We start from the raw sequence: 23,668 nt of genomic DNA, 5'->3' as shown, positions 1-23,668 counted from the left end.
AGGGTATATTATTTGCCACCTTCTCTGTTAAGGCTGTGGATGGTCTTTAGTTGAGGACAGTGGGTTTTGTCCGTGTGTTGTAAGCAGACTGTTGCTTGCCTGCCTTTCCCTAATGGAACTTGGTTAGGGATGCTGTATTTTCAGCATCTGAATTTTCACTTTCTTAGTCAGTCCAGGTGGTCCTAATGAGTCAGACGTGAGGTAGACGTCAGGGTCTCGTTGCCTGAACACTGGGAGGTGAGAACTGATTTCTCTAAACTGGGGTTCTGGGGCTTAGACCTCTGCCTGTCTGTGCCGACCCTGCTTTAAAAGAGGGCTGAGACTTCTGACAGCTTGTTGGCTCATATTCAAATTCTGAGATGCTGGTGATTTGTGTTGGTAGCTTTTCTTGTTTCTGCTTTTTAAAGAGAAGACCTCAATAGGAAAAATCCCTTACACTAATAACTAAAGACCCTAAATTCAACTGTTCTGTTGCTACAGCTGTGAAAGAGAAGCATTGATCTCTCTTGTCCAAAAGCTTGAGCTGAGATCAGTTCCTGATGCTGAAAATGCTTTCTCTTTTCTCCATAGGTTCAGTACTGTGGCTTGCTGTTTCGCCATGAGGGCTGGCCCCTGTGTATTCACGAGAAGATTGTAGTCCAGCTGGCTTCCATTGACTGGCGAATCTTGAAGCCTGGTGACTTCTACCTGCAGGTGGTCCCCTATCTGAAGAAGTCTCCACGGATTGTATTGAAATGTCTGGCGAAAGACAAGCATAATGTAGAGGAAGTCGTGATTCCAGAAGTTTCCTATACCTCTATTTTTACTCTGGAATGGTTGAGTACTTTCAATGGAGAGCGGATGGGTATAGCACTGGAAAATTGTTTACTAACCACTGATGATAAAATATTTCGTGTCCCCTGGGATAAAGTGGTTAATCCTGAATTTATAAATAAACCAAAAATAATTGAAAACAATATCATCTCTCCAGAAATAATAGAGGAACGTTCAGGTTTGTGCCTCCCCATGGACCATGCTGAGTGCAGTTCATCAGACCTAGGATCTCAGTATCTACAGGAACAAAGTCCAAATCGAGACAACCTGGTCATTAGCAGCCCAGTTCCACAGTTAAGTGAAGCTCTTGTCAATGGTGTTTGTACAAGTCCTGTGCCTCAAGAGAACTTGAAAAGTGACCTTGAAGGGGAGTACGTTGAGCTGACAGAAGTGTCACTGCCCAGGTTTGGGCCACAAACAGGCTCTCTAACCCAGTCACTAGCTTTAAATTATCTAACTCAGCCCAGAACACGAGTGAATGCATCTAAAGGCAAGCACAGGTTTATTGTCATTCAAGACAGTACCTACTCCAAGAACTTAATTCAGTCAGCACTTATGCAGAAGGAGCACTGTCAAATGGACACTCTGAGGACTTCTTCTACAGAAGTTCTCAAAAATGTAATTCCGTTGGAAAGTGACAAAATGATGGCACGTGAAGAGCTGTCTCCAGAAGGTGAGCTGATACCAGGTGGTCCTGGAAACATGGGGAATAGCTTTCCTGTGGCTCAGTCTCCTGCCTGCAGTGCAGAGGATTCATCTGCAGAGCAGGAGACCCGCAGCGAACACTCAATTGATTGGCGATATGCACTGTGCAGCTACAGCGACGTGGGTGCTGGAGATGGTGTCAACTGCAAAGCACAAATGCCTGGTGCTCCTGGAAACATGGAAGGAGAAAGTGATGGTCCTAGCGGAAATCCTGGTGTTGGAATGTTGGAGCAGAGCCTAGAAACAGTTCTAGATGCTACTGCTGCTAAAGAGGAGGAGATGCTGAGCGTACATGGAGAACCACTGCCTGAGGGTCAAAATGAGGTGACACAGATGGATGCCTCTCCTGTGTCTGTCCTAGGGCCTTTGGGACCATGTTGCACACTGAAGGAAGGTGCTGATGTTTCTTGCCAGAGTGTCAGTGAAAGTGTTGCACCAGACCAGGCCACTCCGTTGTTTATCACACCTGAGAGTTCAGAGGTAGGTGTGGAGAGAGGCTCTCCCTCAGGGAGCCCGGCAGACGCAGGAGCAGTCGGTGCTCTCTGCAGCGATCAGGAAGTGAATCTTAGTTCTCCACTAAATCCTCCAGAACAAAACCAAGGAGAAGTAGATGCATTCGAGCTGGGAAGAAGGGACAGCCCAGAGGAAGTCAAAGAGATTGAACAAGTATTGACTGTAAATGACAATCAGACTAGTCATAATCACTGTTCTGTCAAAGCTCCTACAGATGGACTTTTGTCAGATGGTGAAGAGCAAAAAGTCTCTGCCTGTCAACATAAGAAAGCTGAAGAAGCTGGTCTGTCAGCAGAGAATGATCAGACAGCAGAACAATTGAATAACAGTGACTCTTTGATGGGCCCTGATGCACAAGCAGAAAGCTCAAGTCCATTCAGAACCCAGAGGTCTGGAGAGCAGTGTGAGGAATCACAAAGACTGGCAGAAAACCAGAATGGTAAAAGTGAAGAGAACTCTGTGCTGAACCCAGAGCGTATTGCAGTGCGGGACTTGCAGGGAGGAGAGGAGAACCAGGGAAGGTTTTCTTACGGGGAAAAGTCAAAGACTGTAGCCTTAAAAACACTGGAATCCATTGAAGAGGAACTGGAGGTTGGACCACTGTCCTCAGGACCCACTGAAGGGCACATAGAGCCCACTGCTCTGCACTCCCACCAAGAGGCAGCTTCTAGGGCATCATCTCCTAAAGGTACAGCAACTGGATGTTTGTGTGTTTATCTGTTTGATAACATGGATTGAAAACAAAGTCCTCAAGAGGTATTGCTGGCAAGTATGTCTGGGAGGCTTTGGGGTAACCACACAAACTACAGGAAAGTGATTAAGTTGTCATTTTGTGGCTTGAAATTAGCTTTCTCTTCACAGGTGGGTTTGTTGTTAAGTATTTTGTTTAATAGTTCTTTGCAAATTTACATCAGTACAGAACAAAGTTCCAGTGTAAGAGACTTTTAATTTCAGTTAATGTGATTGCTGGTGATCTCCACCCGTTACATTCATCGCATGCGCATTATGGGTGCACGCAGTAGGAATGCTTGAGAATGTCTAACTGTACAAGTCTTCCATAGTTGAAAATTGGCTTTAGGAAGATAGTTGTGGTAAGAGGAAGCAGCAGTGGATGCCACAGCAAAATACTAGCTGTGTAACATGACCTGAAGATCAACAAATGTGTGTGCTGGTAACTGATTTAAGAAGCAAACTGTGGAGTTGAGGGATTCCCTGTCTCTTCCCTCCCTTCCCCTCCAGCGTGCTTTCTTCAGCTTGGTTATGTTTCAGGTAGGAGCTGTTTAGCTTGAGTGGGAGAGCACAGAGAAATTAAGTATCTAGCTTCAACTCAAACAATATGTTCAACCAGGTATTGCCCAGACTTCTTGATGCCTGGGTTGCTGTGCTGGAGCTGTGCTCCTTAAGAAGGCATTGAATGGGCAATCCAGACCTCTCCGCCTTCTGTGCCAGACCGTAGGCAGGCAGTGTGTAACTGCATGGACATGATGCTGGTTTTGCCTAGCTCTGCTGAGTCTGAAAGCTGTAGCTAGATATGCAGATCACATCGAGGAGCGTGTGTGTGGCGGGGGCGGGTGAAACATGCCATTCCAGTTCAACAGCTCTCCTTCCCTGAGACCCCTGGCTAGGAAAATTACCTGGCTTGAAATATTAGATTGAGAACTCTTGAAAGGGTCAGAGGTACAGACCCGCATTGCTAGAGCATGTCTGACCCTGTGGAGGAACAGATCGAGAGCTGGTTGTCTTGGGTCAGGCTGCCAGTGTAACGCGCTGGCCCTCAGCTGTGTGGATAAGAGCCTACATCACCGCTGCAGCGCTGCTCCAGTTGGCTGCAAATGCTGCTCTTTCTCAAGTGTCCAAAAGTCACATTTTACCTGATGCCTTAGTGTGACCTCCTAATGGAGCTAAAGTGTCCATTGATTAAAATGAAATTTCATTAGCACCTGCACCAAAGGATTTTAATTCCACAATTAGACAAACCCACAGTTGCCAGGCTTCTGGATACTTTTGGAGTGTCAAGCATTTATCTTCTGTGAAATGGAGGGGGTCAGCTCAAAAGCTTCTGTGTGTGCATCTCTCTGAGTGTCTGCCACCATAAGCAGGAAAAAAGAGGTCACCTTCTGCCTGTCTGTAGCTTGTGGGGGATGTATGCCAGGAAATAACCATGCCATGGGTATCCAGTCCCCTGACTGAGCTGAACCTGGCTTGACTTCATGTTTGCACAGGACTGGACCTCAGAAAACCTAGGCTGTGTTGAGTGCTGGGTGTACGCTTTCCTCATGACTCTAGTGGCTGCTTGGTCAGTATTCCCATCTCGTCTGTCTAAAATTAGCCAGGTCCAGCTCGTGTACGAGATAATAAGTGTGATGTTCTCACAGCTCCACAGAACAAGTCTTGGCTGCTGCTACAGATGTCAGTAATGATGGACCCCTCTGGGGTATGTGTGAGGTTTGTTACAATGAAAGACAATTTAAGTGTTTCTGGGGATTTGGCTGAAACAAGTGACATTTGCAGTCCAATTCTGATTATGTTAAACTTTCCCGTTGCAGTTAAAAAAACCCAGCCCTGTTATCTCAGAGTTTGTAAAGCAGAAGAAAAAACCTAAATCACCAGGAAACCTCCCCAGACCAACCAACCAAACTCTTTAAGGCACAGGGCAGCTCAAATATCTGTTAATGCCAGGAGTATTTCTTAAACACTATAGCTGGAACTATAATAAGCTTAATCCATGCAATTACATTTGATTGCTTTGATATCCAAACAAGCCATCCCCTTATCTAGCCCCATTAAACCCTCAGAGATAAAATAATAAGATAATTCAGAGATAAAATTACAAAGTGAAGCAAATGTCCTACATTCAGTCCTACAAATGGACTTTTATCTTCCAGACACTCTGTAGGCGAGTTAAATGTAACTGTTTCTTGTTGGGGTCATTTTGCTCCTGTGATTGGAAACTGTGGATATCTTGCCTAAACTATAAATAACAACAAAGTTTAAGCTTTACTGGGTCAATTCAGATCTGCAGTTCACACCTCAGCAGTAGCGGGCAGACGCACAATTTGCTCTGTGTGAGGTGGAAGAGCTGGCTTATTATGGCAGACATTGTCGATTATGTCAAGACATACTCAGAAATGGGGCAGCTGAGTTTGCTGTGTCTGCAGGTTTTTCCTTGCCCCTTAACTCTCTCCCCTTCATCTCACTCCCAGCAAGCTTATTTTCTGCACAAATATGATCTAACTTAGATTTCGAGTCAAAAAGTTGTTTTGAGTTGGTGGCTTAAAATTTACACTGGTTGCATTCACAGATAATGTGACTGCTGTTTTTCCCTAATGACTAAGTGAAAGTGAATTTTGAAACTCTGCAGCTCTGGGAAGAATTCCTATATTTTGGGAGTGGAAAATATCTTGTTGTTCAAGAAATTGGCTGAAAAGCCATGCTGGGGCATATTCAGCAGCACCTGTTAGGGCGTTCCGTTCCCTGTTACTACATGATGTTAGCATAGATGATACTGGTGCAGGGGCACTTTGCAGGAAAAATGCTAATGTCTCTTTGAAATGCACACAAGCAAATCCTCTTCTACCACTTCCTTAACCTCGGGGAAAGGTGGAACCTGCAAACACGGCAAATTCAGATGTCCCAGTTCTCAATTTGGTTTTTGATGTAATCCTCCGCATTCTACAATTTCCGCTTTAGTAAGTGCCTCCACCCCAGATTGCAAATAACAAACAGTGTGCTTGGGCCTGTTTGGAGAGAGGTGGGGTCTGCGGATCTGAACTGAACCCGAGAAACTTAGGGAAGAGGTTGTTTGGGCAAGATGTACGTAGTCTGGAGGCTGCACAATTCCAGTGAGGTTTCCCTGGGGCTGAAAAGCCCCAGTACCAGGACTGTGTCTGGTGGGCTGAGCAAAATGCTTCTCTTCTAGCTTTTGGGAGCTGCTACCTCATTCCTAAGCAATATCCAAAGCAGGGCTGCCATGTACATTTATGTCTGTCTTGCCCTGGTATGGTACATTCAATATAGTGATGCTCTCTTTCTGGTTTTCTTTAAATGCCACCTCTTTGCAGGCTTTCTTCGTTTCATGCAGATTCCTTTACTATCAACTGTGTGGTTCTGCTTGTTGCCAGGCCTTACAGCTCCTTGAGAAGATGATTTTATGTTTTCCTAGAAAGTCTGTCAGTCTTTAACGTGAAACCTTTGGGACATGACTTACATGATACTTACATGACTTACACGATATCTTCTTCAAGATACCCCATCTACGGGAGATTAGTGCCCCTCTAAAACGCCTCTTCAGGAAGATCTAGCAGCGTTGCCCGAAGTGAATGACCCCTTCATCCACTGGAAGGTGGAGGCTGAGGTAGTACTGGGAACAGAGCTGAGCTCTGATGCATCCCAGAACCGTGCAGAGCCCTGAAGCCATCGTGGCTGCTTACATGGCCAAGTGCAGCAGATGCCAGGCTGGGCACCCCTCAAGAGGGGTGTTACCAAGGAGTAATGGAGCCAGGTCATTATGGCCTCGATGGTGCAGAGCTCTAGAGCCCCTCCTAGTTTCCCCCCACTCTCGGATAATTTTGTGCAGTGAGCCATGCTGCTCAGGGCACTTCTCTCACCCACTTTAGCAATTTTGAAAGCAGTTTGGGCTGAGCCTCAACCTGTAAATCTCCTTCACTGCTAAAACTTGTATTGAAAGCCACTTCAAGGACTGCTTTGTTCCTGGTCCTGCTCTTTAATGAAGTATTGGAATCTGTTAGTAAATAAACTGAGTCAAGTGTCAGCATTGTTGATGCAGCAGGAAGGTAGGATGGTTGAAGTCAATTTTAAATAGCAATTAAAACGTCTGACTTCATACCAAGCAAATAAATACTCTACTCTCTTATTTTCCTAAAGAAAGGTTGATTTATTTGGTGGTAGATACTGAAGTATCAGGATTTGTAACAAAGTGTAGCCTTTTCTTTAGGATATCTTTCTGCTGAACAGTGGGATGGCCTAGCTTCCTACGTAGGATGCTAAAGAAGTATTGTTGAAGATGTATTGTTGGCTTCTAATTCTTATAATGTTGGTAACTGAGGAATAATATTTCTTATGCATTAGGTATTTTTTTTTCTTCTTGCCAGCTACTTTTACATGAAAATTGAAACTTGATAAAACTAGCATTAGTTTCCATGTAGTAGCTAAGATACTTAATTTTAGAAATAACTGATTCTGATAACTTGTGCTTTAGAGCTGAGGTGTCAGGCAAAGGAAGCATTTCTCCAGTTCTCAGAGCTGATTGGTGTAAGCATCCTGTTCTTCAGGGTTTTACCATAGGTTTCTGCCTTTTGCATTAACTGTTAATTAAAAAAGTTTGGATGAGCAGAACAAGGTCTCTTTGGCTAATTTCCAGCTGATTTGTAGGCCTCGAGTTGACTTCGTATTTTCAGGAACTAGTCTGAAAGTGGTGTTGGGGGAGTAATTCTGCTCTGATGGAGCAGCTCTCCCTGTCAGAAACTGGTTTATCACTTCAGCATGCTCAAGATGCTGGAGCTGAGCCAGGGACTTGCACTGCGCCAGACTTTCACGCTGTGAGCAGACGTGTACTGCTTGATATTGTTACCTTTAAAAGTGACTTTGACTAGAGTAATCCTAATCTGAATTGTGTTTTTTGTACCTTGCAAACTTCACCATAAATTGGTTTATTTTTTTAGAATTACAGTAGTATTAATGCTGTAACCAGTTTTGGAACACGCATGCTACTGGCACAGAGACTGGAGGAGCTGCAGAGTGCTGAGGCTGGGGACGCGTCCCTCCCCAGTCTGGTACTTACCTGGGACCTCTTGGGTGGAGCTCTGCTCCAGCTTCTGACTGCTACTTTCTTACAGGGATGGTGTCAGAAGGGGCAGAGACAAGAAAAGAAGCAACTGGCACAGATGTGTTGAAACCAGTGAGTAAAGTCAGTGCCCTGGAGGAAACCTCAACACCTATTACTCCCCCAACATCCCCAGCTTCTGGGACTGCCTGGGGTGGTCGCTCTGCACCTACCATAGTCAAGGATGTGAACCCAGAAGTGCTCAGGAGCGGAGTTGCCTGCCTGCCTGGTGAGTAGCTGAGCCAGAATGTGTCTGGGAAACGTGGTTTGTAGGAGGGCAGGGGAGATGAGCCTCTGTTTGCAGCACTGCAGACTGGTGCCGATTCCATTTCTTTCACCCCAAACCTCTCCAGAAGCAACGCTGCTTGAATCCTCTAAAGTTTCTGGATGGGAAGGACAGGAAGTAGAACTTCCCTCTCATGAAAGTAATGTTAACTTGCTCCCAGGAGTCTCAAAATGTTAACCAAGCACGTATGAGTCAGAAATACCAAATCTGTGGGCTCATACCAGTAGCTCAAAAAGAAAAGAGTGAGGGTGCAGCTAATGATGGGCTGGTGGGCCTGACATCAGGCCTGGTCAAAAGAATAGGAACTTGATTCACTTGGTAGTTAATTAAAGGACAGGAGTTTAGAAGGTGCTATTTGACAGTGCCCTTGTAAAACCAGTTTTATTCTTGGTAATGAGAAGTTTGGTTGATTTAAATGTAGCTGCCTAGATATAACAGATTTTTAGAAAACATTTGATTTTGTGACACACAGGGTTGAAAGGAGTATCCCAATGAAGTGTGGATGAGCAACGCGTGGGATGAATGATAGAGTGGCTAAATAGCAGATGACAGAACTAGCTATCAAGGGAGGGCTTCCCAGAATTGTTCTGCTGAGATCAGTTGTAGGTCAAATGTTATTCAGTGTTTGCATCTGATACAGCAGCAAGTATCAAGTTGCTGCAGATAAAACTTCTGCATGGGACAAATATTGGCAGAGTGTTAAACAAAGCTGAGGCTGTTGGACAGAGCAGCCAGGATCGCTTGGTGTGCAGGGCCCACACAAGAGGTCTTTGTGTTCAACCAAATATGAAGTAAAGCAGAGGAAGTCGGATCTACCTCTCCAGTGCAAAACAGCCGTTTGGCAGCGTCTCCGTCAGCAGCCTCTGTGGGCTTGTGTCCTTCCACAGCCAGTGAGAGGGTTGTCCAGTGTGGGGCAGGACAGTTCTCGATCAGTTCTGGAGGCACATATGAGTTGAAAATTGGCCAGAGAGCAGAGAAGAGGTCAGGCAGACCTGTGCAGTGTGGAGAAAGTGGGAAGGAGACCAGAAAGGCAGCACAGTGATTTCCCACTCGGTGCTGGGGCTGCAAGACCAATTTTGACCTCAGATGGGTAAAGGAGAGGGGCTGACTAGCCAGATTCAGAAAGTCATTTTACCTCTGCATACTTGTTGGTGATGCCTCTCAAATAGTCTGGGCTGTTCTGATGCCTTTGTTCTAAAAGGAAATGGTGAATATTGGAGATGGTGCAGGAAAGGGTGACAGTCCTTGTAACTGATTGGATGTCTTACAACAAGAGACTGGAAGGTTCTTTATCTTGTACGATGATTGAGAATGAGATGAAAACACCTTTGTGCAGGGAAGGAGGAAAGGGAAATAAGACTTTTCCAGTCTTCTGGAAGAAGGTGAAATGAGAAACCAAGTGCAGGGCAGAGTTATGTTACATTCAGACATGTAACTTTGCATTGGGAGGTAAATTGCTAGAACAAATTCCAAAGGAGGATTTCTAATCTGCTGATCTGCTGATCAGGTTGGACATTTTAGGATGTGTACAATGGCCAAAAAAATTACAGGGTTTGAGAGAGGGGTCTTTAAGTGAAACTCACAGTCCATGCTATTGTAGAAGCCTGGCTGTGTCAGCTCTAGTAGTTTCCTTTGTCACAGATTCCTATCGTAATACACAACTGCTAAACGAGGCAAATGCACTTGAATATGGGATGAAGGGATGTGCCCTTGAAATGCCTTGAAGAAACAAGGTTTGGGTTGGTACCACTTCCAAGAGAGTTTGTGTCTAAGGGAGGAATCACGTTTGCTGTAGAAGCAGTGTTGGATTTGACTGACATCTCTTCTCTCATGTGTCTCCTTTTGGATTTCTGTGGGCACTCCTCACACCAGAGGGAATGCACTCACCACTCGGTTAAATGCTTTGTGTTAGACATTGGTAACAATAGAATAAATACATCAGAAAGGAAAACTTCTATAATGAATAGCGCGTAAGAGCTAATTCATAAACTAGTAGCTGATGAAGTTAGGAAGAAATTTTCCTTTCAGGAGGGTTTCAGTCCTGCATTCTGCTCTTGAATCATCTGGTTAGGCCACTGTTGGAGACCTAGCCCTGGTGGCTGAGGTTGCTTTTTTGACCTGGTCAGGCAATTCCCAGGCTCCCATATGGAAGTTCAAGGTTTAATCAAGTTCTGGTGATGCCCAGCCTCCCTGATGGACAAAAGATGTTGCTTCAGAGTAAGAATATTTTTACTGAGCCTGGTTATTGAGCCATTTTTTCCAGTAATTGAGTGCTTTGCTTTTTCTTATTTTCTGATGATCCCCTTAGCTTATGAAGCAAGGCATATTAATAAGCTTTTTCTAATTTCTCTCCAGCTCTTTGATTATACAGTGTCCAGAATACGGTATTTCAGAGTAATAAAACTCCTCCTGAATCACACAGATGATGAAAAATTTTGTTCCTGCTGTTAGCAGGAGAAACCCTGTGTCACAGTTCTGGTCCCTGGGAGGGAGAAAGCCCTGCTTCTAAATGATGCCCATCTGTGTCTGTGGTCCTTACTCAAGTCACGTCCTAGTGACAGATTGAGATCACACCATGGTTTTCTGTGCTTGGGGCTGTCCATCTGTATCTGTTTTACCTGTCAGCTCACATGCCTGTCCCTGGGATGGGAAGAGAGGTGGTCCAGGACAGTATCTCCTGTGGTAGCAATAAAGTTCAGAAGAGACAGAAAGACATAGTTTTCTCTAAGCCTCTGGATTTGTCTTGTGCCTGGGGTTTTTTTTCCCCTTCTCTCTCATACAACTTGTGTGACAGGAAACGGCTCCTGTTCTTGTGAATTATTTTTCACACAACAGAGGTGTAGTCCCTACTGTTCTCCAAATCACTTACCTGCCTGGTGACCATGCACGAGTGCAGAGCGCCGGTCGCTTGAGCAGGCTGACTCCATGGGCACTGCCTGCTTTCGAATGGCAGAGGCAGCTCTGGGTCTCCAAAGTGGTGTGTTTGCCTGCTCTTTACCTCTCCTTTGCATCTGGAGGGGAGGCTGGACGTGATTCCAGAAACGGTGCTGTTGTGTCCTTCTCTTCAGAGTTCTTGGTGTGTGTTGTGGCTAAAGCCAGACTATCGTTTACTTTTGGGAGCTCATAGAGCAGGCTTGGTTCCTGTGATGAGCTGTGTCGCTGGACTTCTGGAAAGCGGGGGGCAGAGAACTGTTGTTCTGGCTAACTGAAGCAGAGGGATTTCTCCTTCCTCAATGTATCACAACTCAGCTGTGTTGCCCATACTGTGCCTTATCTATTCCCTAGGCACTGAGCAAGCTCTAAGCTAATGAAAGCCTGGAACTGACTCTGCCCTTGTCAGAGCTGTAGGCAGGCAAGAGTGTGCTCCGGGGCTGTCCGCTCTGCAGCCTCTGAGGAGGAGCTCTGGGCTCCTGCTCCAGGGCTTTGCTCCCAGGAGATGTCTGGTTCCGTGCTAGGCTCAGCCTGCAGCATGCGTGCCTGGTCTCATTAGGTTGCGCATGTTGTTCTGCAAACCTGTCTGTGTTCTCTTGTCTGACAGCAGTGTGAATATTGTGACATAAGTGGAGGTGAGATTATTTATCTTGAGTTTGAGATTCTTGCTTTTCTCACAAGGTTGGGTTATCATTAGCCAACTTCATCTGTATTTTATGAAGAATGTGTGTTTGGGTAGAAGAGACTAGTCCAAATTTGACACTACCATAAGAAAAGACAAGCAGAGCTCAGCTACTTCACTCTGCAGCAGCATTTGGGTACTTTGGGAGTGTGTTTACAGCCTGCTGCAATCTGCAACATGCACTATATCAAGATCTGTGGAGCATTTCCAGGAAGGTGAGGGGGTGGTGGTAGGGGAGTATGAGGCATACTGACCTGGAACCAGGCTCTGACTTCCTTGTGTGACTTTTCCCCCCCTGCCTCTTTTTACAGGTACCAGGGATAAATCAGGACGTGCAGTGGCCATAATAACAACAAGGAACACAGCCTGGTTAAACCCTCACTGCAATACCACTGAGCTTGTACGCCTTCTTCTGTACTTGCATAGCATCCCAAGGTTTGTGATGCTCTTGGGCTGACAGGGTGGACAGCTGCTGCCGTGTTCACTTTGCCTTTCGGGGGGTGAAAGCCAAGGCAGTGAGTGGAACGGGTTGACTTTAATGGCCTAGGAACCTGGTCCAGACAAGTCCCAAAACTGTACAGATGGGGATGTCCTGCTAGGGTGAATGGGCTCATGTTCAGTAAGCACTTTGGCTATTCTGTATGCGCCTTGTGCACATGGTGTGATAAAATTGGGTACGTACCGAAGGTTTTCATGCATCGCCATGAATCCAAGCCCTTCTTACTATCCTTCACTAGCTCAAAGTGGGATTTGGGAGCTATGATGGGGCAGTCATGCAGCAGCTCTGTGATACAGCCTTGTGACATGATATTTTAGGGCCAGGCCTCCAAGCTGAGAGGGAGGGAGGATCTGCAAGGGTTGAGAAAATCTGCCTTGATGCCTGGCTGACAATTGGTTTTGGAGTTTTCAGGCTGGAGTGCGCTGCAGCTACTCTTCCTTTCACTGTGACATTCTTACCCCCCAGCTCATCTCAGGCTCTACTGAGACTGTTTTTCTTTTAGATGATTAAAATAATAAGAGGTAAAGCTAACAGTGATTGTTTTGAAGCCTTTAAACCATTGATAAAGGGAGCAGGCTTAATCCATGAGAGAGCTTCTGGTATTCGTGCTTTGGTTATTATGCTTCTCCCTTCAAATCTGATTCTGGGCAAGATAGATGCTGGGTCTAATCCAGAATGGCTATTCTTGGGAAGCAGTGTGGCTAAGGCCAAGCTTGTCCCTGAGTGCAATTAGGAAGGACTGGTTTTCCTGTGTGGATTACACAAAGTGGGTATCTGCACCTTTGCGATCAGTGAGATGTGTCCTAGGAATTGGAGAAATGGAAAGTTCAGGTGGAAATAGCAAAGGTAAAAACTGAATAATCCAGGTGATGGCTTTCATGTATATATTTTTGGTTAGGGGAAGGTGGACAGTGTCCTTACAGAGCTGTAATGTACTGGGTTTTTTCACCTTGTCATGACTATGGGCTCTGTTTCCAGAGTCTTGTTGATTTGCATTGCTGGCAAACATGACCTGTTTTTCTCTGTCCTTGCAGACCAGAATGTCAGGCTTTGGGTCTGACTGTTCTTGTGGATGCTCGTCGCTGTTCACCAGTTCCTGCTCTCTTCAAGGCATTCAGCATATTGCAGGTGAGCCTTGAGCTTGGGCAAAGGAGCACTAGTTGGCTTGCCATCTTGGTTGCATGTTACATCTCCATCTGCTGCTTTTGTCTCCATCTGCCACCTGGCTTTCAGTTGGCTTTGGGAGGTGGAGTTATGTACCCAGCCCTGTTTTAGGAAAATGACCTGGACTTGCCAGACTGCAGACAAAGCAAAACACCTAAGCCAGTCTGAGTTAGGGGAGAACACCCCTCCCCACCCCTCCAAATTTGCTTCCATCTCTGTGCTGAGGAGCACGTACCCAAGTCATGAACTATCGTGCTCAGAGCTGTTGTCCCCAGCACAGAGAGGCTGTGTGAAATATGCAGGGATTTTTGCCCACCACAGAGAAGAGAGGAAGAGAGGCCTCTGCCTGCTGCTGAGGGGAGGGAAGGACGCTGCTTGTCGTGCCAGGTGGAAGAGCCCATGCAGCTGTTGATGTGGCTGTCGGTGAATGATTGGAATCGGACATGCTGTAACTCTATATTGCTTCAGGTCAAAGGCTTTCATATCAGTCATTTGGAAAGCAAGTGGGTTGTGTTGCCCCCGCTCCCAGATAGAAGCTATCTGCTGCTATTAGAAAGCCAAGGAGATGCTGGGTTGTAGCTGTGACTAATCTTGTTTAAGCAGGTGTTCCTTTTAAATCAGAGCTTAGGTCTCTTAGGACTCAAACTCTGCAAACTGGAACAGGGCAATGTTTTAATGAAGTTGGTGTCTCTGTGGTTTATGTGCTTCAGTGCCACATCTGAGAGTTGGGGCTGAGTCAGAGGTCTGTCCTCCTGCTTCCTGGGCTGGGTGGAGCTGTGAGCTCTATCAGAGTGCTCGTTCTCTGTGGTGAAGGAATAATCTGGTGCCCTGCTTGGTTCTGCAGAGGTAACAAGCAAGTTACCTTCTCTTTTATGCTGTGCCCACATGGCAGTGGGCTTGCTAAAGATTTTGAGTATTTTGTTGCCCATGATTGCACAGTTGTCTTAATGGGATGATTTGGAAATCAGCAATGCGTTGAGACGCAATGTGCTTTTTGAGTCCCCAGTCTCATACGAGCATGCGAGGAATAAAGCCATGCCAACCTTAAATTTCCTATCCTCTGAAACTAGACGGGGGAGGGGGGAGCTTTTTTCAGTGCCTCTAACATCCTGCTGTGAGGGCTGTTTGGCTCTGAGCACCTTGTTATCAGGGTGGTGCAACAGTTAGTTAACAGGGATTAATGTGCTGCTAGAGTTGAGTGTGTGCTCCAGGTAACAGGGACTGACAGAGGCTTGATTACTCTGCTTGTGGTTTTTGGATCCTTACCCTGACTCTTCTGCAGATTCCGTAAACGAGACCTGTTCAGCTAGCTCATCATCTGGTTATGGCACAGGAATAATCCCCTGGCTCCTCTGAGCCTCTTGGAGATCCTTAGTGTTTGTCTCTGTGATCCCATGGCAGTACTCTCATCTGCTCTGAAACGAGGACAGAGAAATACAGAAAACTGACTGTAACGACAGTGAGGCAGGCTGAGCTTTCTAGAGCGTGGCAACGTTTGCTGGCCAGTGGATGCAGAAACACAGACTATATGTTATGCCTCAAAGGTCACAGAACAGATCATCTCCTTGGGGTCCTTTCTGAAATCCCTGACACATCTCCCAGCGTCTCTTATCTCTGGCAGACTGTCTTTTGGAGCTCATTTCTCTGCTGTTCTGCTCTTTACTTCAACGGGATTATATTTACATGGCTTTTGTGAAGCCTGCTGTGATAATGTATGTGGAATCTGTTCAGTGTTGAGATCCAGTGTTGCTTGTTCAATTTTGAAGGGACGTTTTCCCCCCCCCCCCGAGCAGTGAGGAGTGCTGCTTCACAGTAGGTAAGCACAGATCGGATGCCCTAGTGCAGAGTCCCTTCCTGCTGCAGTGCTTGGATCTGTTAACCCTAGAGAACCTTCCTGAGGAGGGAAGACTGATCCCACAGGCTTCTGGTTCAAGATCTGTCAGTCTGAGGAAATACTTCACTCTTCCATCCTTCCAAAAGAAATGTGTGAACAGACTTTTTAAGTGCTAATAGACTGGTGCTAGCAGGTAGCTTTCCCTACAACACTGGGAGACTGCCGGTTGCTCTGTCTATAGCCACCTTGTAAACTGGTGAAAGCTTCTCACCCTCTCTGCCTTCGGGATGGGGGGAGTTGTGTTCTGCAAGACTTTCTTCCTCCTTCCTTTTTAGACTATGGGTGACTGGGAGGTCCTTCTGTCCCAGACAGCACTGGGAGCAGGGGCAGAAAGCGCTGCAGCAGAGCTAACTCAGGAAGGAGCAAGGAGGAACTCTGGCAGCTCTGTACGGAGGAGAAGGGAAATGTGCAGTGCATACATGCTGCAAGAATAGATCGTGCTTGTTCCTGTGGGAAGCTGCGTAATTGATGCTTTGGAGTAAGGATTTTTGCAGAGGTAAATGCTGCTGTGATGTTTGCTCACAGGTTGTCACCAGTAAGCTCTGTGCTGTGGGACCTGTTCAGAGGAACTTTGCTGCTCAGTAGTGCTGGTCGGTGAGCAGGCAGGGCATGAACACACATTCCATGTGTGTGCTGACCTTCAGTGAACAGGTATCTGGGATTTGCCTCTGCCTGAGTCTTTACAGAGTGAGATTCTTTTGGATTTCGCATCAGTGCGAACACTTAATCCTGTAATCTGCTGCATCTGTGTGTGAGTTGGGAAGGGAAGAGTCTGTTCCTGAAGGCAAAAGAGATAGTATAGTAGCCATTGAAAGCAGAAAAGTTCTGCACAGAGCTTTGTGTTCAAGAGGTATATTTACATGCCCTGTTACTGTGAAAGTACGGAGGACCTTGGTTGGACGTTAAAGACCAGGGACCTCCTACTACTCCATTAAAAGTGGTCACTTTGAGATTGAACGTGGTACCTGGGGGCTCTCCCATCTGCACAGGTATTCCTGGCAGCCTGTGCTTCGAACTGTGCCAGCGTTAAGTCTGGTCATGGGCTTCCATTTGGGTCAGGAAGCCAGAATACTGTTTGAAACTTCAGTCTGAGAAAGATCTAAGAAAATATCTAATTCGTTTTTTTTAAAGAAGAATAATAAAAGGATGGGTGTTTACCCTGGTGCTTTCCGAGCTCCTGTTGATGCCCCTCTATTCTATGCTGTCCTCACTGTGACTGTTTCGGAAGGTGAGGGGTTCACTTACATGTGTGTGACTGTTTCTTTGCTTCCAGTTAGCTGGTTTTGTTAGCAAAGGTGGTAAGAGATTGCAGAAAGCTGCAGGAAAGCTTCCTCGAGTAGCATCCTGCTGCTTCCAGCTCTGCCTGTCTCCTGAGGTGCTCCTGTAAACTGTTTTAGTCAATTTGGATTGCTCCATCAGTGCTGGATGAGACTGACTTCAGCTGTTTAAAGACAAAAATATGGTAAAAAATACTTGATTTCTTTGGAGGTATTACTTCTTCTTGGGTTGGAAAACCCTGAACTTCTCCCCTGACAACTTTACTTGTGAATCGTTTTTCAGTTTCTATTTTCAGGAGTAATGAGCAAGCGAGTGTTTTGACTGTTGTAACCTCATGTTACACCATCACTACCTTTATCCCTCACTCAGATTGCACATCTCATGACTGTTGCAGGGAAGAGGGGTTGTGAAAGAATGAGTTTGTTTAGTGCCATGATCTGTCTTGAAACTGTGGCTAGTCTTCATCCTTCAGCACTTCCTAGCAGACAAATTCAGAGTTGCTGATACAGCTGTAATACCTCCCCATCCTCTCCTCAGATGAGCTTCAATATTTACCTAATACAGCCTAATTATGCAATAAATTCTTTTTGGCCTTTTGATCACTGTTCAAGTAACAGTGAAAGTGTGAATAATTTGCTTTGGAGAAGGAGCTCTGAGAAGACTTAGAAACCTCTCATGGTTTTGGAGGGTGTTTCAGTTGGGATTTTTTTTCCTGCCTGTTCAAAAGGATCCTGTTTTAGGACTAGATGAGAGAAAAGTCTTTTCCTCTGCTCTGGAATCTCTGCTGCTGCTTTCACTTGCAGAATTGGGTCTCCTTGTGTTGGCATTGTTTCTTAATTGCTGCACTGGGCCCAGTGTCAGGTTAAGTGATTCAGTCTGTGGCTGGTCCTCTTGCCTCTGTACTCTGGCTCTGCTGCTAGTGTTGGGTATTTAACCCTAAACACTGCTGGAGCCATTTATTTAAACAGAGTTCCCCTGCTGTCATGGCCTGTTGTGCGGCAGGTTCCTTGCAGCTTGAGCAATACCAGAAAGGATCTGTTGCTTGACTGTTTGAGATGTTTCCAGAGGCAAAGACCATCTAGGAGACATCTAGATGGGATGGCTCTTCTTTTTAACCATGTGGAATGACAGGCTGTTCTCCTTGCTATCCTGGTCCAGGTGTCATGTATATAGTGGGCCCTGTCTCCATGGTCTGGATCTTTCTGCTACATTTCCCTCTTCCTGCTGTCGCTCTTTGTGCCTGTTTCTCACTTCCCTGTAGAGTGCTTCTATAATGGGAGAGCTGCTCCCGGATCACCGAGTTTGAACTACAGCTGCCAGACATCCATTGTATTTGGAATTTCTGTTGGTTTAACAGTAGCAACAGGATGCAAGTCCTTGATTGTGAGTTGGCAGTAAGTAAAGACAAGACGACGTTTTTGGCACTGTGAAGGAGAAAAAAACTTCCTTTCAGTTAGGAGAAGTGACCAGGAAAGTTATCAAGAAAAAACTTGGACATTGAACATAGTGGTGTTTTTGTTTGGTTTTTTTCGTTTAACCTCCTGACACATTTCCCTCTGTAGAAGGCAGAGGTTTTTTTAGTACAGCCAAGACCTGACCTCTTTCATTGCTTCCTTAAATACTGCAGGACTAGTTGGTCTGAAGGATACAGCCTTGGTGCTCTGTAGAATGGCCTTCCCTATACCTGGTGACTGCCTTCCAGGCTTCATAAATACTTTTGAAGAATAAATTGCAATCTCCTGTACAAACCTGGTGTGGTACATTCTCCTTAGCATCCCAGGCAGATTGGTAATGGATTTGCGCTCTGTTCTGTTGCAGGACATAGATCCTCACTGCATTCATGGAGTACTGCTTCTGGTTGAAAGAGATCTGACTTTTCGGATGGAGAAGCCACCAGCAGGACAGGTAATGGAACCATTCATCCGGGGGCTGCTGGGGAGCTCTTGATAGCCTTTATTTAACTCTCCAAACAGCAAATTCTCTGTCCACTGATGTATGTTTATTCTCACATGAAACCTCTGTAGTTGCTCTCTGTATTTTATGCTTGTGGTCTCTTACGGGTGTGGTATTTATAGGGTTGTAAAATTTTATGTGAGCTGAACAGATCTCTGTCATGCTCTGTTTATTGCTGAGTCCATCAGTGACATTTGCGCCATAATTATGTCAGTCTGCTGGGGCCCTCAAGACACAGGGGGTTTGTTTGGGACCATGGATAGCTGTATGGAGGGGTCCTGCACACCCAACAGTAATAGAGATGATTTTCACATTCCCCTGTTAACAAGAGGGGAAATCCTTGGTCAGGAAGAGATCACATTAGGCTAAATCCCGCACTCCATCTGTTGAAGGTACTTGTTGCTTTCCTAGATTTTTGCATATCTCATGTTTCCTCTTGTCATAGCTGCTGCTGTCAGTGGCTGAGAGACTTCTGCAAGAGGGGGAAGAGGAGATGGGTATGTGTGTGAGGTTCCCTTTGCAGCTGAAATGTCTGGGAAGATTAACAGGAGGTGCTAATGGAGGAGGGAAAATCATCACAACATCACTGAACACCCCCACTAGAAGTAAATCTGCCTTGGTATTCCATAGCTGTATGAGAAATGTAGGCTCCCAGCCACTCTGTGGTGGGTGAAGAGTATCAGACTGCATCTTAGTCATCTCCCTCTGCTCTAAGACTGTTACAACCTCCAAGAGTGGACTGAAATTCTGTGCCTGCCGAAACCCTGTAGACTTCAGAGTAGGCCACGACCTCCCTTTTGGCTCCTGTGGATAAAGGCATTGTGAATAGCATCAGGTTTGCTGTGTGTGTGGCGGGCTGCTCCAGAAGGCTAAAGAATAACAAATGCTGTTAGACCATTTCCTCATTGCCCCCATGTGGAAGAATTTGAAGTCAGGGAGGGGGCTGCAGGTGTGTGCATTCAGGGAGAGCTACAGAAGACATTAAACACATCGAACAAATCCAAAGTGTGTAGGAGGGAACAGAGCAAAGGCTAATAAAGGCACAGGCATGCGGGAGGAATCAGAAGCATCATCACTATTTTGGGAGGAGGTGGAAACTTCATGATGTGTGTTGGGGGGATTAAATGTCTGCACCTGAGTTTCTGTGTCTGGGCTGGCTTCCATGTACCTGCAGGAGCACTTGTCTGTTTCTCTGGTGAGTATAAAAATGCTCTGAGAACTTGCCTTCTGCCAGTCTGTAGGATATCTGTGTCAAGATCCAGGAAACACTTGGAGCAAATAGCTGCTGTGATGAGTGGAGAGTTGAGGGTAGGGCAGAGGCGGGTCCGTTAGACTGTTGTTTTCTAGGAAGTGAGATGGGAAGCTGGGGGCTGGATTTAACCTCTCAGACTCTCCAAACAAGTGCAAATTGCAGCACGATGTGGGAACGTATGAGGGAGTTGCTCTGCTTATACTAGGAGGTACTGGCTCTGGAGAAGGCTGGCTGCTGCCAGACTTCCATCACAGATGTTCTGCTTGGTGAAACAGCATGTTGTGGCCTGCATTCCCTCAGGGTTCTCCCACTAAGCTGTACAGCAAGCTGCTCTAAGATTGGGGTTTTTTTTTCTTTCATATTGTAGTCATGTTGCAGATACACACTGTGTGCCTTGTTTCTATGCAAGATTGATAAAGAAATAAAGGATACTGTCTTTCATTAACCTTCCCCCTTCTTCCTCTAATACTCATACCTTAATGCAAATGTGCTTTTATTTCTTCTATTCCTATGCAGTTTGAACTTCTCACCTCCATGAAATCCCTCCATAAGCACATAGACAGCTCACAGCTGCCTCTAGAACTGGATGGGACCTTCCCTTATTGCCACCGGGACTGGTTAAGCTTCCGCATGGTGAGTAGGATGTCCTGGATTCTTTGGTATCTGAGAGAAGAAATGGCGTGGTAATGGGGCTGAAGCAAGAGGAGCCTGTCAACAGCTTAACCTACAAGCATTAAAAGACAGTGGTTCCTGTAATAGCTGTGTATGCAAGTGAATTTCTGTTATCAGAAGAATACTAGTACTGTCTTCATAAAATGGATGCACACTGTGGCCTATTGGCATGACTGCAGGAAGTAAAATTTTAGTTTTTAACTCATCTGTTTGAATTACATTAATTCTTCCTTCCCTTCAAAATATGGTCAAATCTGAAACAGAATCCTGTTTTGTTGTGATATACAGTGGCTCTTCTGTTATATTTGGAGGCTTAAAGGCAGGCACTTCTTAAACCAATCTCAGGAGAAGGTGTTAGTATCATGTTGCCATTGAAGTAACAGTCAAGAACTTGTGCATAATAAAAATAGTTAGATCTTGTTGGTTTTGGAGCAAGTTCCCCAGACCAAGCTAAGATCTCCTTTAGTAAAAACTGCAGTCCTTGCAGGAGTGAAACTTGGAAGTTCCTGATAACTAGTTCACATATTTCTAGGAATATCTTTTTCCTCCTTTAGATGTAGTTGACTTATTTACCAAAGTTGTCATTAAGAACTCTTTAGAAAGCATCTAAACTAAAAATACAGAGAAGGTTAACCCAGGGGGAGTGTTGTATTCCTCCTTGAGGTGAGCAAACAAAAGCTTCCCCATGCAGATTCCATTCAGTGAGACTTAGGGCCAAGGTAACAGCAGGAGGCAGTACCAGCAGGACGTTCCTTCTCCCTGTTGTTTGGCTGCTTTGAGTACACCTTGCTACCATGAGCCTGTTTGACCTGTGTGCTTTTCTCCAGAACGTGGCCCAAGGGATCTACAGTGAACCGTATCCAGGTGTTGGATTAGAGCCAGCCTAAGGTGCAGGGAGGGTGACCACTCTGTGGAAATGTTTGAGCTGGCCCAGGTTAAGCCTCAAAGGTAGAAGGGCTGAAACTGCAGCATCCAAAGTTTGTAAAGGAGGTAGCCCTGGCAAAGTGTGCTGCAGGCACTGATAAGGAGTGCTGCAGCCACCAGTGCAGCACACGCCGATGATCTGTGGCAGGACTGCAGGTGTTGCTGGCCATGCAGCAGGATATGTGCAGACTGCCAGAACTCTGCAAAAGTAGCACCTGTGGCACCAATACCCACACGCGTACACTCGTGCTATGGAGGGAGCATAAGTCCTGTGGATCATGTGCTTGTTGAATCTTTAAAAGCTGTATTGGCACGCTGAGACTATACAGGATGAAATCTGTAAATCTGCACACAAACTGGCTGTCTTCACGCTGCTCACCCTGGTGAATGGCAGAACCATCACCTCTGCTTCCAAAAGATTCAGTGGTCTTTTGGCTCTGACCTCACGGCCCAGAGTGCTCTGTGGCACACTGCAGCGTTTGAAGCAGGTTAAGATATCATTGATAATACCACTGTGTGCTGGTGGCAAGCTTCAGCAGTTAGACTTAACATTTGGCACATGCTAACTTAACTTTTCCAACTTATTTTAGAACCTATTTTTTAAACTACCATCTAAAAGTACTTGTATGAACCTGTGCTGATGCAGTAGAGGTACAGAAGCCTGATCTTGGTGCCTAGAATTGAATTTGAGAATTTGAGGTTTATTTGGCAGTGAGGACGCAGAGAAGCTTTGCAAGAGGTTGTGAATTAGTTTTCTGAACAGAATTGAGAAAAGCTTAGAAGTTGAGGTGCTCTGAGCAGAAGAATAATTCTTGAAGGAAAGAGCATGATATCAGACTACTTCTTGTTTGTGTCTTGCATCTTGACATGCAAAATATTACCAAAGGGAGTTAGTGTAGGAATCAATCTGTATGGGTTGCCTGTTTATACGATGTACCATGTGTGATAATGACCCATATGCTCAGCCCCTTTAGATCTGCAGCTATGTGGCAAACAGCATTTATTTCCTGTCTGGGTGATCTCACCTGCATCCTGCCTGCTAATCTGTCATTGCTGGGGCTGTTCCAGCACTCCAGGGAGGAGGAATTCAACTCAGTAAAGATTCAAACAGCTGCTTTTTTGTTTTGTTTTGAGCATGGTTGTTTTGGAATCGCTGTTTCTCCCTTCTCTGATTTCAGTGGCTAGAGGGTGGCATCTGACAGTATTTAGGCTTTATATCACTGAGTTTTCTAAAAAATACTGTCTCATGAACCCCTGTGAAATGTTTTGGGGTTTTGGGAGTTTTTTCTGTTCCCCCCCCCCAGCGAGGAGGGATTTCAGATTCATTGGTAGTTTAAGGTGCTTAATTGTGGAAGCTTTCTGATTTTCCTAATCTTTAATTTACACTACTTTTAATATGAAGAGAAATTATTTAAAGTAGAGAAATTCCAAGTACTTGTTCTATGTGCTGTTCCTCCAAAATTCATGCATAGTGATTCATCTTAGTGGGAAGTTACAAGAATTGCTAATAGTAGAAGAATGTGGGACATAAGTGGACTAACTTTTTTTTTCTGTAAAGCATGACCCGTACGAGCCATGAGTATCTAAGTTTATAAGGTCTGCATAGAGGCCTTGGTATAGCATGATGCATCTAAAGCTTTCTGATGGGCTTTGCTGATACAGCTTCACTGAATTGAACCCTTGGATTAATGTGTTTGATCCTCTCTTGATTTCTGTACTTTTAACCTCCTGCAAGCTGAAAAGACAGCTTTCCTGTTAGTCATGAAATGATAATCTCTGCCTTGGTCCTTTCTTCTTATAGAAGCTGGAACACTTGCTACAAGGATGCCAAGGTGCTTGTGCCTTCCTCCAAGGAGCTATTCATAAAGTGGAACCTGGAAAATTACCAGATAGAGCTGAGGTAAGCATGTCCCTCACCTTGTATCAGAGGTGAGCCTGAAACAGAAGAGAGCGGGAGGCTGGATAGCTGCAGAAAAGCTGTAGCTTTGAATTTGCAAGTTGTAGTAGCAGGGTATTCAGTGTGCTGTGTGTCACTGCGGAGCTGTCAGGACAGTGGGACTAGTAGAAGCTAATCCAAATGAAGTGGTAGAGGCTCCACTGGGTGTAGAAGCTGGTTCTCTGATCCCTTGGTGTCACCCAGGAGACCTTTTCTTCAGCAGTGCTTGTTGCTGGTGGGTGCTTGCTCCAGCATTGGAGTGCATTGTTAGCAGCTCCACAGCTCCGTAGCTGGCCCTAGCTTTGGTGTCTCTAGTCCTGAGCA

General features: G+C 45.6%; 1 protein-coding gene across 3 annotated transcripts in view; it reads left to right on the top strand.

Annotated features, from left to right (window-relative positions):
• The window catches only part of PLEKHG4 (pleckstrin homology and RhoGEF domain containing G4), a 91,622-nt gene that overhangs the window by 22,363 nt on the left and 45,591 nt on the right, over positions 1–23,668 (top strand). For all 3 annotated transcript variants that reach the window (XM_074881567.1, XM_074881569.1, XM_074881568.1), the window contains exons 3-9: positions 571–2,719; positions 7,887–8,102; positions 12,084–12,207; positions 13,306–13,399; positions 18,426–18,512; positions 20,329–20,445; positions 23,210–23,308. In XM_074881567.1, the coding sequence (XP_074737668.1) occupies positions 571–2,719; positions 7,887–8,102; positions 12,084–12,207; positions 13,306–13,399; positions 18,426–18,512; positions 20,329–20,445; positions 23,210–23,308 (2,886 nt within the window). The remainder of the gene's footprint in view (positions 1–570; positions 2,720–7,886; positions 8,103–12,083; positions 12,208–13,305; positions 13,400–18,425; positions 18,513–20,328; positions 20,446–23,209; positions 23,309–23,668) is intronic.

This window comes from Strix uralensis, chromosome 12, assembly GCF_047716275.1.
Source record: "Strix uralensis isolate ZFMK-TIS-50842 chromosome 12, bStrUra1, whole genome shotgun sequence".
Taxonomy (NCBI): domain Eukaryota; kingdom Metazoa; phylum Chordata; class Aves; order Strigiformes; family Strigidae; genus Strix; species Strix uralensis.
Note: the sequence above shows the minus strand (reverse complement) of the source record. Positions and strands in the feature narration are given on the sequence as shown.